Source organism: Tubulanus polymorphus, chromosome 6 (genome assembly GCF_964204645.1).
Source record: "Tubulanus polymorphus chromosome 6, tnTubPoly1.2, whole genome shotgun sequence".
Taxonomy (NCBI): Eukaryota; Metazoa; Nemertea; class Palaeonemertea; order Tubulaniformes; family Tubulanidae; genus Tubulanus; species Tubulanus polymorphus.
Genome location: NC_134030.1, coordinates 13,653,621 through 13,669,030, shown reverse-complemented (window position 1 = coordinate 13,669,030; position 15,410 = coordinate 13,653,621). Strand labels below are relative to the sequence as shown.

The window sequence follows — 15,410 nt, the reverse complement described above, 5'->3', positions numbered from 1 at the left end:
CCCACCGCCAGGTGGTGTCCCGGTCGATTGATTTACGTAACTTTTTGTTCCTTGAAAAGCTGAGTCCCCCAATTCAGATCCGAGATCGAGAGAAAACGATCCGAATAAAATCGCGGAAGACAAAATGGAGACGCGATCTCGGTTTGACTGAAGTTTCAAATAAATAGTGTATTATCGAGGTGATTCATTTCTTCTGCTGCTATGTGTGAAATTCAACTGAATTAATTTACAATATTGACATTGTCAACTTTTATTTTATTTACTGATCGGTAGCGTAAGTGATAGGACATAAGCCGGATATGAGGTCTTTGGGTAAAAGTGCAGATCCGCACCTCTCTGCGTAAACAGTTCAATCAATTACATTAGGCCTAAATATCAATGTTTCAGATCCAAAATTCAGCAATTCAGTACATTGCCTTTGGTTGATTATAAGTATGATTATAAGATATCTTCACTAGAAAGATTTTAGCTGGATTCTGTCATTCAGAAGATTGCGTCAATCACGAGAGGTGCGGATCTGCACTTTTACCGGTCTTTTGACTCTTTGGTAACAGGCTTTATTGTAGTAAGGCTAGTTACCTAATCGTTGGTGGTAAGCTTTTTATAATCGGATGGGCTTAAGCCTGTCTAGTACCGGTAGGCCTACCTAGCCGTCGTTCTACAGACAACGTTCAATAATATTTGGCTCTGCGTCATTGAAAATGCTATAGTCCTTGTGAAAAAATTAGAGTTGATGAAAATTGATTTTAAAAATCGTCGAAGTGCTGATAGATTCATAGTTATATTGACCGCTTGTAGCCGCCGATGAAATTCATGCCGGCCCTACACAGATCGTAGATAGCTTTGTCATTCCACCAGCATCCCCATGTCAGGGTCTTTCTTTTAATTTATATCAGACTTCCAAATCGTGTATACATCCGCCATTTTGACCGAATAATCCAATTTACTTATCATTTCGATTTATGTCTGCCGCTTCTGATAAACGGTAATCATACATCCTACTTACTATTGCAATATGTCTTCAAATGATATTCAATGCAATATAACATTTCGACGTTCAAATAGAGCTCATTATATAATCACAGAAAGACTTTCTATATCTTTGTCAATAATATTTTGCCAAATAGCTTGTATGTGTACACATAGACCTGTGACGTTTTGCACATCGATTTACGGCTGTCGTTAGAAAAATGACGCTGAATGGTTAACATTGTTTAGGTTTCATAATTGTTATATTTTATAATTTAAATGACTTGGTTTCCAGAGCAAAGGCTCTTTGACTGTGCAACTGAGCAAATATTCATACAAATCATTCATTAAAGCATTATCCATCCTCCAACTCCTATGAAGCTAAATTTTGAAAAAGGGTCTCATTAAATTTAATGTGAGCTTTTTCGCGAAAATCTGAACGCAAAGATATATGTTTTTAAAAGCCGATCAGAAAGCAAAGACTCCTCTATGATTGGCTTAGCCGCAGAGATCAGCAGGTGTTCATGTGAACCCACGGTATCGTCCACTGTTTTATTTCCGGGTTTTATTTTAATTTAAGATTTAAAATTGTATTTCAAGATCAAATATAGCTGCAAAGCAGCGATAACGGGTTTTCTGCACAGTCTTAGAATCCTGTTCAACGGTGGATTTGGACAAAGCATTTGATAAGGCACAACATCAGCCACTACTAAACAGGCTATTAGGAAACAGTATCAATGATAGGTCGCCGAAATGGCTCAGCAGTTATCTCTGAACGAAAACTTGTAGCCGAAATCAACGGAACGCCTCATCTTGGAATAAGTCGGTCTAACTAGTGGAGTCATGCTAGGTAGTATCCTAAGTCGTCTTTTATTTAATGTCCTGACAAATGACATACACGGTAATCCAAAATATACCAGACCGAGTAAATTTCCAAAACGAACTTAACGGGCTGTTTGACCCAAAAACTTAATCTTCCGACAAGAAAATCTTGTTCGAATGAAAACAATTCTGTTTGATCGAACAATACGCTTTTTGTTTGAACCAAAACCTTTCTTCATTCTGACAAAAAATATGTTCCAATAAAAAGCTATGTTATTGTTGAAATGAAAAACTTTTTGTCCCAGCAAAAATTTGGTTGAGCGAAAACAATTTTTTTCGAATGAATGTTTGAATGAAAACAATTCTTTTCGATTGAACGGACTACTCAATACTTTTGATTCGGAGAAAAAACTTTTTAAAATATACTTGTTCGAACGAAAAACTTAATAATCTGACAAGAAAATTCTGTTCAAATTAAAACGATCCTGTTCGATCGAACGATTGCTCGAACGAAAAAGCTTTCGTTTGGACAGAAAAAAGTTTGTTCAACTTTGTTCTAACCATTTTTTCAAATTGGTTCAATCGAACAGAATATCATTAGTTTGAACGAAATAAATTTTGTTCAGACGAAAGAATTTTCAAGCGAAAGGTCTTTTGAACGAAAAAGAAGATATTTCTGGTCCTCCGCAGTAACTTAAAGCCGGACATAGGTCGGCCTTGCGACGCGATGCGATCATTGCGTTGCATCGCTAGTTCCGGTGCGAGTCGGTTGCGATACGATTGTCAGAAACTGTTTGCGACTATAGTTTCTGCCAGTCGCAAGAGCACGTAGGTCGGTTGTGACAGTCGTGTCGGGTCGCAGAAAGTAGAACACGTGCGACTCCTTGTGACTGGTGTTGCTGACAGTCGCAACCCGTCGCAAGGGAGCGTAGGTCAATGAGTCGTTGCGACACAATCGTCGCTGGCGGTCGCAGTGAATGGCGTCGCAGTGAGTCACAAGCTGTCGCAAAGCCGACCTACGTCCGGCTTAAGTCATTAGCAATTAATGAAATACCAGTTTCATTTATGATGAAAAAACTCAAATGGTCTGGCTTATAAAGCTGTCTGCTCAGACGAAATAAAAAAAAATCTTCATTTTTGCCAATAAAATTGATAATTGTGATTGATCGTTGCAAGTCAGAACCAGTTAATCACTTATTACACATGCATTTTAATAAATCTGATTCCTCATTTACAGGGAACTTAGCTTTTACCTAGTAGAGGCTACCAGCCTATGTAGGCCTATGTATATGCGTAGGCCTAACATCCGGACAGATTTGGTCGTAGGCTTATTGAATAACAACCCTCCTAAATATCGTAAATTTAGTTTCGAAGTTCAATCCAATGAGTCCGTTAATAAACGCAACAATTATACTGTGTTTGTTTGAGACAGTAAAGGTCAGTACCGGTAGGCCTAAAGCCTTAAGGTCGCGTAAAACTCAATAAAATCTTCAAGCGACATAGCGAACGATCTCCTTTCCCCCACAGCGAACGCTTACTCCGAATGTCAAGTGTGAATCCAGCATACGGATAGGAGTGTGTTATATACTTGTATTTAGTAAAAACCTTGTGCATTTGACAACGATCGGTATGTTCTGTAGGAAATATAGAGTATTGATGGTATTGATATAGAGGTTGAAGCCCGCGGTCGAATAAAGTAACATATTCTTTTATTTTGATACCTCGTCGATATAACAGCTTTTCTCCGCTATATCTCTTTGGCGTGTTTAGTTTAGGCCTACGACTCCCCAGTACACTTAAGATTTATCTTAGTAAATACACGGTTAATTTGGTAATGAAAAATAGGTATTGTTAAACTAACTCCTTGAAACCCGCAGCCAAATCACTGGTAGTAATAAATTAATTTGTACTCGATTTGATTCTCATGATGAGGAGAAACTCGCAGCTGATCCACGGAACGACAATGTAGTGACACACGTCGATTCGTCGATGTTTACCGCTCGACAGTGCTTTTAAAATCTTAAGTAGTAAATTTCCAGTGTATCGGTAATATGATTTGATGAGGAAAATGGGCTATTGTTAAAATTACTGTTTGAAGACCGCGGCTGAATGTGAAGTCTGTGGCAATAAATTAGTTCATTTATACTCGAATTGATAATCGAAGTGAATATCGGCCTGCGGTTTGATTTCGGGATGACGACTCGAAAAACATGTCGCCCCATTGAATGGGGCTAAATTGTCATGTTTACGGCCCGACAGTGCTTTTGTAACGATGATTCATGAAAAAACACGCAGAGTATTTGTAGATCTCAGTGAGCTGAACGATATCATACGGCTTGTATCGACAACAGCGACAAGGTAACAAACCCTTAGTTCTTTTAGTGAAAATAGTGTGACATAAAATAATAATAATAATAAGAAACACGCGAATCTCAATAGGGTTTTCTGTGATGTAACAGAAAACCCTAATTACTGTGAAATCTTTAGTTGATTTGGTTTTTGGGAGGAATATATTTGCACTACAGAAAATATCATTGACAATTGGCAATTATGCAGTCTGGGAAAAAAACTTTTTTTTCAAATTTGATGGAAGACCTTAATATGCTAATTATCGATGTGCTCCAACTGCAAATTCAATCAAATCCAATTCAATTTTACTTTATTGAACAAATGAAACATCAAATCCAATTCAATTTTGTGTTATTGAGCAAATTTAAGGAAATTCAATTCTATTTCCCATTCAAATAAGACCAAGGGAAAGATTTATCTTAGGTATATGTTCCTGCAAGCTGCAGTTGCCGATGAAAACTCAACTGTATTGTGTAAATTATAGGTATTGGCTCTGAGCTAGGAGTGTATTTTGATAAATATAACCCACAGAATGCATCATTTGCCATATTATGAAAAGCTGGGGCTCTTGTTCTAGTCTCCCTATTGAGATGAAAAACTTAAAAATCATAACTTATCAAAGTCACCAAATTATTTGGAAATCGAAATTGATAAAGGCTTGCTAAGCTTAAGTGATAAAATTGAATTGTAATCTGTGCACCGAGAAATATAAAATTTTTCTCAGGAAGGGCCCCTGAAAAAAATTGCTTTGTTGATGTGGGGCATTGAATATTGCTGGATAGTCGATTGCACTAGGCTATTTTTTTTGTTCTTCAGCACCGCATATCTCTTTGTTGTCTTTGGGAAAAATGGATGAAACTAGAAAGTGTCACTATGATGTTCTCGGCCTAGAGAAAACCTCAACAGATAAAGAAATTCGAAATGCCTATGTGAAGCTTTCTAAAAAGGTAGGCTCAACATGAAATATGTTCTTGGCTCCACTGACCAGGTGTGACGGGAGGTGGAGCTGAAGGATGGGGATTAGCCATTGTCGTCCATCCGGTGTCAACTTTTGATTGTGTTGCTTTTTTTCTCAGTAACTGTAAGGGATATTTATACGATAATTTTTTCCCTGAAAAGCAGTGAACTTTATAGAAGGACAGTGAATCTAGGAAATGGGGCAGTATATCTTGGAAATTGTTTAATTTACAAAAATAGATTGTCTTACAAACTTCACACAGTGTAGCCTACGTAATTAATGATATTGTTCAGCATCCAGCACACCATGCGTGTGGAGAATGTTTATTTGAGTGATTGGGGAAAACCCACTACCATGTATATTCATGATGAATTATCATGCAGTTGTGTGTGAATACTACATGTATAGGTCTTCATGGAGATGTGTCAATTGAAAGGGGCATTTCTTAGGCAATCCCCCCTTTGTATCAAAAGTACTGGAGCATGTTGTTGCCAAGAGGCTACGGGCTAACATGGCAGATGATAACTTGCAGGATGTTTTCCAGTCAACGTACATGTCATAATCATAAAGTTGAGGGTGATATTCGTTATGGTTAATAGCAGTGATGTTGCTTTATTGGTTGTCTTGCCCTCAGCGGTTACTTCGGATAGTACCTAACTGAGCGGTCAATAGTGTTGTTATAAATGGTGTTCACTCATCATCAATGAAGTTGAAATATGGTATGCCTCAGGGGTATTAGGGTTTCTGCTATTTCTGGTGTATATTCTGTTTCTTGATGAGCTAATAGATTCACCTGATGTAATACACGGTGCCACCATGGATATTAATGGACAATAATCAGGTGTACAGACTTATGACTACTGTTTATGATTCTAAGTCGATCCAGTTACAGTTCTCCAAAGTCGAATTCTGCCTTGAGGCCATAAATTGTTGGTACGGTGATAACTTCTTTGAAGGCCAACCCTACAAAAACAGAGATTCACGAGCTCGTAGTTACACAAGACCAAAGTTGTACCATTAGCATTAAATCTTTGAAGGTTGTCGGTGTTTAAGTGCCAGTCTCTGCTCATCCAGTTCATAATCATGGTGTGCTGTTTGAGCCGCATTTTAGCATGAAGCCTCATGTTACCTAACTACGTATGTTCTCAGACCTGGATACTTCCATTTATGAAATATTGCTTGAGTGCACAGGCACTTGTCCAGGCACTAGCCCTATCTTGCTGACTTAACGCTTATGCTCACGCATGTTCCAAAATTCAACTGCATGTTATCACGATATCTAGGACTCACGATTTCGACCATATGGCTCCAGTTCTTCAGGACCTTAACTGGCCTCTGCAAAAATCCAGTGTAAAGTTGCACCTTCAAGGCAGTGAATCATCTGGCTCCTTTATTAGCTCCGGTGTGACCTAAGGGCGCGCTGTACAGGTCACACTTATAAAATCTTAAAATCGCTACTTGTCCTAGAATTATATGTCTGATGTTACGAAACTTGGTATGTAGATACTATGGGCCAAGGGCTAAAAAGTTATTGAGCAGTTTTCCAAATTTAATCTCTAGGGGCGCTGTACGGCTGGCGTTTGTCAAATCTTTTAATCGCTACTTGTCCTACAATTATTAACCAATCTTGACGAAACTTGGTATGTCAATATTTTTGGTCAAGGGCTGAAATATTGAGCCATTTTCCTGATTTGACCTCTAGGAGGTGCGGTACAGGTCACACTTGTAAAATCTTTCAATTGTTACTCATCCTACAATCACTATCTGATCTTGACGAAGCTTAGTATGAAGATACAGTGGGCCAATGGCTTATAAGTTATAGAGCCGTTTTCTGGATTTGAACTCTTGAGCGTGCTGTTTGCGTGGTCCTTGTAAAATCTTAACAAAAAATAGAGGAGCTGTATCAGCTGACAGGCTGCTTGTACTTATCTGGACTCATACAAGTTTATGCACCTGTCAGACCTCTGTGGTCTGCTAATCAGGAGAGACTGGTTTTTCCTATTTTCACATCTTGCACAATGCCTTCAAAGTGCAAATTCCATCAAAATAGAATTTTGTGTAAAAGTCATTTTCAAATGTGATGTATTCGCAAATATCAAATATGCTACTGGTTTGGATTTTAGTTCAGCCATTACCGAGAAATACGATAGAAATTTCAGCACGTGCTGACTGTAATTGTTAATGAAAGCAGGTGCGTGTTTCAGACGTGATCTCTGCCAAACGCATGCGGCTTCCTATCATTTCACTAGACATTTCGTGCGGTATTTTATCGTTTTGGGAGTGATTTGAATTAAAAAACACTTACCATAGTATAGTGTTGTTACCGTTGTATATGACATGATAATCGTATATAAGTTAGTAGCGCTGTAGGTCTGTGAATACGTTGAACAAATGATGTTTATTTTATTGATTACACATAGGCCATGCTTAATGGCGTGTGCACACGTGCTTGTGTTGATTGTCATGCCATGACAATGTTATCCATGATGGATAACATCGTAAATAATGCCACTGGAAGTAGTATGTGAAGGATAATTGAATGACTCATTTATGGCTCATTTGAGCTACTTTTTTCGATCAGTCATAGGCCTATCTCAGGTCGTTATATGTATACTAAAGTTTCTTCTGGTTAAGTAATCGCGGAAAGTACAATTTTGATGGCATTTGTCCTTTAAAAGTGCTTTCAATGCAACTGTGTGGAAACTGGATACCTAGTTCAAGGCATTTCATCGAATCTTCAGAGATTCACCAGCTTGGCGTGAAGACTTCATTACAATTATTGAAACGACAGTTTTTTCAATAAAATTGTGTTTAAAATTCACAAATGGTTCGAAAATATTCCAGTGTGGAAACGTGCCATTAAAACACACTACCACAAGTAATGAGATTCGGGTGGTGGAAACTGATCGTAAATACACTACTCCTAAGTGTCAGATGTTCAGACTCTCAAGGATCGTTTCTTTGATTTGCTGCTGCCAGCCAAGTTTGACCTATTGTCTACGTGGTAATGTGTGCCAGTGTGATACAGATTTCAAATAATGATTTGAAAGACTTTTGGACTATTCCAAAGTGGTTATTGGATTTTCTGCTGATAGAATGTTAAAAGAGTTGCTCATCACAAAGAAAGCCAAGGACAAGCATATCACCGACTTTCGTATCAATGCAAGGAATTGTCTGTCAACCCTTGTGACTAAGATGTTACTGAAATCAGCAATTAAAGCTAGTATAGTACCGTAATATACCATTCGATTTCGGATGTGGGTATGCGCACTGGAAAGTCACATGAACGGTTCGAAGCATGTGAAGCGGATGGCTACAGTAAATGAAAGTGTTTCGAGTTCAACAACCATGACCGATTTTTTCAATGCACCAAAGAGGTCAACACCAGCGGCAACTACCGTAGACTCATTTGTTTCAAAAGGGAACTTAATGAAGGCGGAGATATTGTGGACTTGGGTTTACAATGGAAAATCACCAATCGTTCAGGTCCAATACAAATATCAAAAAGATTTTCAAATGATGTTTCCTGACAGTGGCATCGCGAAGAAATTCACACGTGGTGAAAAAAACAGCTTATACCTGTTGCTTTGGCTAAGCTACTCACTTCTCAGAAATTTTGCGGAACAAAGCTAAAGATGCAAAGCTTTTCGTATTCTTATTTGATGAGAGTTTAAATGTATCTACAAAGAATAAACAACTTGATCTGCATTTGAGTTTATGGGACGGGGACAAAATGACTACAAGATTCTTCAATTCAAGATTCATGGGTACTACAGTTACTTGAAAACCTCACATCAGCTACAGCCACTCTCAATTTGAAAAGTCTGTTTCAAGTGAGTATTATCGCTATTTATTTTTCATTTTGAGAATTATACACTGAAAATATAGGCTAGACCTGTGAATTAATATCAAATAAAAAAATTTAGCAAGGAAGCGTAGAATCATTCTTTTCAATCAAAAGATTATATTCATAAAAATTTGTTATTTATTTTCAGGTCTCAATGGATGGATGGGACCTAATGTCAACTTGAAATTCTTGGATTTGCTTTCGACTTAGTGATGAAAATGATAGGTCGTTCATCAATATCGGTACTTGCGGTCTTCATATCATGCATGGTGCATATAAAGATGCCATTAAAGCATGTGAATGGAACATTGACAACCTCTTCAGAAGCTGCTATCACCTTTTCAAAGAAACATCTGCAGCTAGAAGAGAGGATTATATTTGTGTTGCTGGGATTACTGTGTTCCCCTTTAAAGTTTTGCAAGCACCGTTGGCTTGAAAACTTGCCAGTAGAGAGAAGAACACTGTCACCAATTCCCGAATTTCATAAATACGTTGATTGTGGTAACAAGAACGAAATCAAAGATACAAACACAATTTCCTACAAAACAATGGTGCGTATGTTGAAGGATCTTATTGAAGTGAAAATTATGTCGTTTATATTACTATCACGAGTTATAACGCCATTTCTTGCGCTATATCAATGCGATCGACGATGCTGCCACTCTTGGCGGATGGTCTATAATTGCATGATCTTGAGTCATCAGAAAGAAAATTGATTTTGATAAATTATTTGACGCCTGCGAAAAAATGTAGAATGGCTTGGGCTTGTTTATGTTATTCTGTATGGGTTACGCATGTGTTTTGTATGTTGTGTTTTTTTATTTTAAAATTTGTAACTTTATTGAATTTGGGAATCTTATATGTAATGTTTAACATAAGTATCAATAAAGAATTGAATTGAATTGTCACCTGAAACACACATCATCAGTGGACGCGGAGCCGTATATGACATCTATGCTATTATAAATTGCTAATCAGGTTCGTTCCGAAACCGGCATACCCGGCCCTAATACCGAACATATTTTCTAAAGCATTGGAATATTTAAATTATATGTTTACACATTTTTATATTGATCGATTGTAGCCGCCGATAAAATTCACGCCAACCCTACACAGATTGTACATAGCTTCGTCATTCCACCGGCATCCCCATTCAGGTTCTTACTTTTATATCAGACTTCCGCATCCGATTTACTTATCATTTCTATTTATGCCTGCCGCTTTTGATATAATCATACATCCATTTCTATTACAATGCGTCTTCTTATGATATTCAATTCAATTTTGACGTTCAAATAGAGCTCAATATATAATCACAGGAAGACATTCTACATCTTTGGCAGTAATTTTTTGCCTAATAGCTTTTATGTCTACACAATGATATACGGTTGTCGTTTGTAAAATGACGCTGAATGGTTAACATTGTTTAGGTTTCATAATGGTTTTATAAGGCGTCAAAAAAAATCTTTGCTCAAAACTAATAAATCCTTATTTTAGGCGTAGGCCGCGAGCGGGGGACTTGGTATCCGCCTCCGTCTGTCCGTTCGTCTGTCCGTCTGTCCGTCCGTCCGCATGAGCTTGTGAACGCGATTCAAGAAGAAACGTTGATCGCAGGACTATGATATTACACAGTATGATCACCCCTAGGGATGAAATTATTGTTATCTAAGAAAGAAGTGTCAGAGAGGCAATCACTTGAAATTCATTCACAATTTATAGCAGCTGTGCTTAGATGAATCAGCAAACTGCAAGACAAATGTCCTGCTAAATATCAGCTTGTGCGAGCGATGAAATGCTTGAATCCAAAGGAAATCGTTGACAGAAAATCTCGTTATAAAGACTCTTTTGATAAAGCTGTTCATGTATTGGTAGAATAGAAGAAAGTGCATATTAAAGATTGTGATACAATCAAGTCTCAGTATGAACTGTTTCTAGATAATGAAGTACCAGATAACATTACTGAATTTAAGTTGTTTGATCATAGCGGTGACAAATGCCGCGTATATAATACCACGGGAAACATGAAAAGCCTTGGGGTGTGTTGAGTGATTTGTTGATATTATCTTAAATCTCCGGGTAATTTAACAACACACAATTTTACTCAATATCTGATTCAACCACCATCGAAAATTTATCCACAGGATGACGAATTACTGCCGATTTGGTTTTGATAGTAGCTGATCGAACAAATCCCTTTCTATCGCTCCATACATCAGTAATGCCTCCTAGAGACCACGAATTCTCATCGAATTCTCCACTACCAAAACAATGGCCTTAACTTGAACATTAGGCCTAGCTTTTACCCATTTACTGCGCTCCTGTTAGGTGGGTAAAAAGGTGGGTAAATAATCCGAAACCCATCTTTTCCAAAATAAGTTGGCTAGGTATTGTACCTGTTTCCAGCGACATTTTGCATGAATTTCTGTTTTATTGAAAACATCCGGTGGAAAGCTGGAGTTCCGCTCTAGTAGTAACATATGATTAGGTGTTAACAGCTCCAAGTTGTTTGAATCTTCACTTCAAATCGGTCTACTATTTAATATTGCTTCGACCAGAATAGAATAAGTAGACTTTCATCGGTAAGTTTAAGTCCTTGTTCTTTAATCAGTGAGTGAAGAATCTTCCTTACTGAACGAGTAAGACGCTCCCAGACACCTCCAAAATGACTGGCTGCTGGAGGATTCATCTCCCGATGTATATTCTGCTGAATCATCTCCTCATGAATCTTATCCTTATTCCATTCGTTTATACATTTCTGTAATTCTCGTTTCGCTCCAACAAAGCTGGTACCATTATCCGATCTAATTAATTTAACGGTTCCACGCCTAGCGATGAATCTTCTCAATGAGTTGATACATGAATCCGTATCCAGGGAAAATGACAATTCCAGATGGACAGCTTGTGTGTTTAGACAGGTAAATCTCTGTATCTTTTTAGCCCACTTGGGACTTTAGTCCCAGCGGGCTATTGCGTTCACTTTTCGTCTGTCGTCCGTCCGTAGACGGAATCCAGTTATTTTGGGAAGTTTTGAAGACGCTTCAAAGTAATGTCTTGATATTTGGTTTATACATGTGTCTACCCTAGACACATCTTCAGCCCAAAAACTGGCCCTCTCAGATTCAAGATGGCCGACTGGCAGCCATTGTTGTTCGTCAAAATCAGCACTTTTTACACTTTTTGAACTTTTTGAGGGAAATTTTGAAGACGCTTAAATCAATTACCTTGATCTTTCATATATATTTGAATCCCCCCAGGTCCCATCACCATAAGAAAAATTTGGTCGATCGGACTCAAGATGGCCGTCCTATGACCTTTTTTGTGCCCAAAAATATCAATTTTGGCCCAAATTCTGAGTCCTGTAGCTTCCTACCGGTTTGCCAATTCTCATTGCAATTTATTGATGGGTATTCCTTGGAAAGGGTTGTTTTATACCTGAGCCAGGTATTTTTGATTGGCCAATTGTGACGCAATTGGCGGCCATCTTGGTATCATCAGTACTCATTGGTAGGTGGGAAAAAGTTTTTCCACATTATATTGATACCTAAGCATATTTTGTTACCATAATTAATTGCAAAGTTGTTGCTCATGACATCATCTGTTCATATGGTGAGTTTTAAGGACATTAGTTATCAGGGATGATAATTTTCCGCCAATTGGCGGATTTCCGCCTTTTCAATCAATTTTTATCATTTCTCAGATCAAAGCATATCCGTTGAAAAAATGGGGGGGGGTTAGGATGATGACTGTGGTTTCTCAGCATTGTAAGGATAGATTGGCATGACCATGAAAGCGTTTCCCGATCTATTTTTAAATGCGATCATTTAGCGGCATTTGTATCCTAACAAAGTTTTCTCTGTCGGTTGGCCGACGCGTGTCTGGATATATGTACATGTATCTACATTATTGATTTTTCATTGAGTGGTGGTCGTTTTTAATACGTACATGCTTGTATTTTCAACACGTGTGCGTGGTGTGACAATGCGATATAGAATCATGTAGAATTTTAGTTTTTTTTTAATGGAAATCTAGCTTGTTGTAATATCAGTACTGATATTAGTTCATTAATAAAGGATGCTGGAAAAATAAAGTCTAATTCAATTATCTATTGCGTGGGCTAGTGATCGTCGCTTTCAAGAAGATTGATCAATGTGGGATTCGAACCTACTAGTTACATTATAGTTGTCTCTGCATCAATTATGTCCCTGCCGTCTTGGAACTAGCAGTGTGTTTTGTAAAACATGGACGATGTTGTTTGATTTTTTGGCTTTGCTGAGTGAAATTTCAATCGGAAAACTGCTGAAAAACGATCTGAGACGATGTGAAAATCAAAAATGTTCCCCCCGATATTACTTCGCGCCTACGGCGCTCGTTTCCGCCTTTTCAACATTGGTCTGTTATCATCCCTGGTTATTCTATATGGTCACCAGGGGGCGTTGAATAGTAGAATAACTTAGTATTTCCTTATTAGATTGGTACCTAGGCATATTTTCTTACCATGATCAATTGCAAAGTTGTAGTTTATGACATGTTCTATGATTATGGTGAGTTTTAAGGTCATTGGGTTTTGAATATGGTCACCAGGGGGCGTTGAATAGTAGAATACTTAGTATTTCCATATTAAATTGGTAATGAGACATATTTTGTTATCATGATCAATTGCAAAGTTGTAGTTTATGACATGTTCTATGATTATGGTGAGTTTGAAGGTCATTGGGTTTTGAATATGGTCGATAGGGGGCGTTGAATAGTAGAATACTTAGTATTTCCATATTAAATTGGTAACGAGACATATTTTGTTATCACAATCAATTACAAAATCATAGCTGCTGACATGTTCTATGATTGTGGTGAGGTTCAAGGTCATTGGTTTTTGTGTATGGTCACCAGGTGGCGTTGAACATTGAAATTGTTAGATTGTTGAGCATTGGAAACCACTTCCCAAGTGGGCATGGTGTCCCTGGACCCCTAGTTACAATACTGCGATCTCTCCTGACTTCTAACGGACCAAAGCAGTCAACTATGGTGTTGGTGAACGCTGGTTGGTCAGGAGATAATCTTTCACCAGGTAAGTCAGCCATCTTTTGTTCGCACAGTTTGCCGCGATTTTTCCGACATGAGACGCAACGACGCGTGACGTTTTTAATCTGCTGAGTTGCCCCTTTAATCCAAAATCGTTTCCTCAGACAAGTTATAACGGCATTTTTTCCCAAATGACCAACTGCAATGTGATTTTGTACGATCAACAGCTTACCCGAGTCTACCTCCGACACGAATTAACCCATTCTCATCCAGAAACGGGTCTAACTGTGAAATACTGCTGATCTTCAGTATCGACCTATCAGCTTTCAAAGCTTTTATCTATCGTTGAAAATACGTCTGTTGTAAATATCGTATAATCGCGAATCTAGCATTATCCATTTCATCCTTGCTGATCTCAGACAATGCGTCACCTATCGATTTCCCCAGGTTTGTAGTGGTGGATTGATTTTTCTATAATGTATTCAAATATAGGTCTGGTTTTGTAAATCTTATCAGACTTGTCTAAGTTCACATCATTTTTATTGACACAATGGAGTGAACTCCAGATTGTCATGATTTAGTACTTCACTGAATCCTGGCGTACCCGCCAGTGAATTTGAATTTTTCCAGTACTGTTCATAGCGATCTTTATAAACTAAAACTTCCATTGCTATCCTTAGTCCAAAGAGAGCTTTTATCTCATCCACTGAACAGTTTCCAAAGTTTTTTGCATAATAACTATTTGGCTTTTGTGCCTTTATATTCTCTGCCTGACGCGTGGTCTCTAGCCAATGTTTGCCACAAATTGGGGCCCCAGAACAGGTTTAGATACTCACTTGGAGTGCTATCTCTTGTAAATGCTGGGATATTTTTAGGCATCCCAGGAACATCACCAACAGGGGTGAAAACCTTATCTTGAAAGTTAGTTACATTTACTGACCAATTCGTAGGCAATGGCTGCTGTACTGCAGGTCTATTTCCACCTCCACAACCCCTGCCCCGGCCTCGACCACGTCCACGAACAGGAGGGGGAGGGGCATCTGAATCATTATCACTATTATTTGAACTATTGAAATCATTGTCATCAGACTGCTCAGATTCACTTTCAAAATCTGATTCATTACCGTAACTTTCATTTTCTATATCCTCAGAATCACTGTCAAACAGCTGATCAACCACCTGATCAACATTCATCCTGTTTTACAATGAAAATCAACTTTTTTGCCGTATTTTTGTTCCAAACATTCGGAAATTTACTTCCTGGTTTGTTATGATTCATTCCTTAACTGCAGAGCCAGTATGACGTCATTAAAACTGTAGTAGGGTCGAATCCCTGCTCTTGGCCGCTTTTGAGGCCAGCAGGGATATATTATCAGTAGTTTTTGGCCGCTATAGCGGCCACACGGGTTCAAAGGGTTAACTCCCAGGGCTCTCTCAGTGGGAAGA

At 38.2% G+C, this 15,410-nt stretch overlaps 1 protein-coding gene across 3 annotated transcripts in view; it reads left to right on the top strand.

Moving 5' to 3' along the window:
• Window positions 1–16: 16 nt before the first annotated feature.
• Window positions 17–15,410, top strand: part of LOC141907200 (uncharacterized) — a 59,673-nt gene continuing 44,279 nt past the window's right edge. Inside the window, exons 1-2 of one of the 3 annotated variants that reach the window (XM_074796777.1) lie at window positions 17–179; window positions 4,957–5,087. In XM_074796777.1, coding sequence (XP_074652878.1) covers window positions 4,989–5,087 — 99 coding nt within the window. In that variant the 5' untranslated portion in view covers window positions 17–179; window positions 4,957–4,988. Of the gene's footprint in view, window positions 180–484; window positions 593–4,092; window positions 4,150–4,956; window positions 5,088–15,410 lie in introns of those variants that run through there. The other 2 variants (XM_074796779.1, XM_074796778.1) reach the window with 2 other exon arrangements.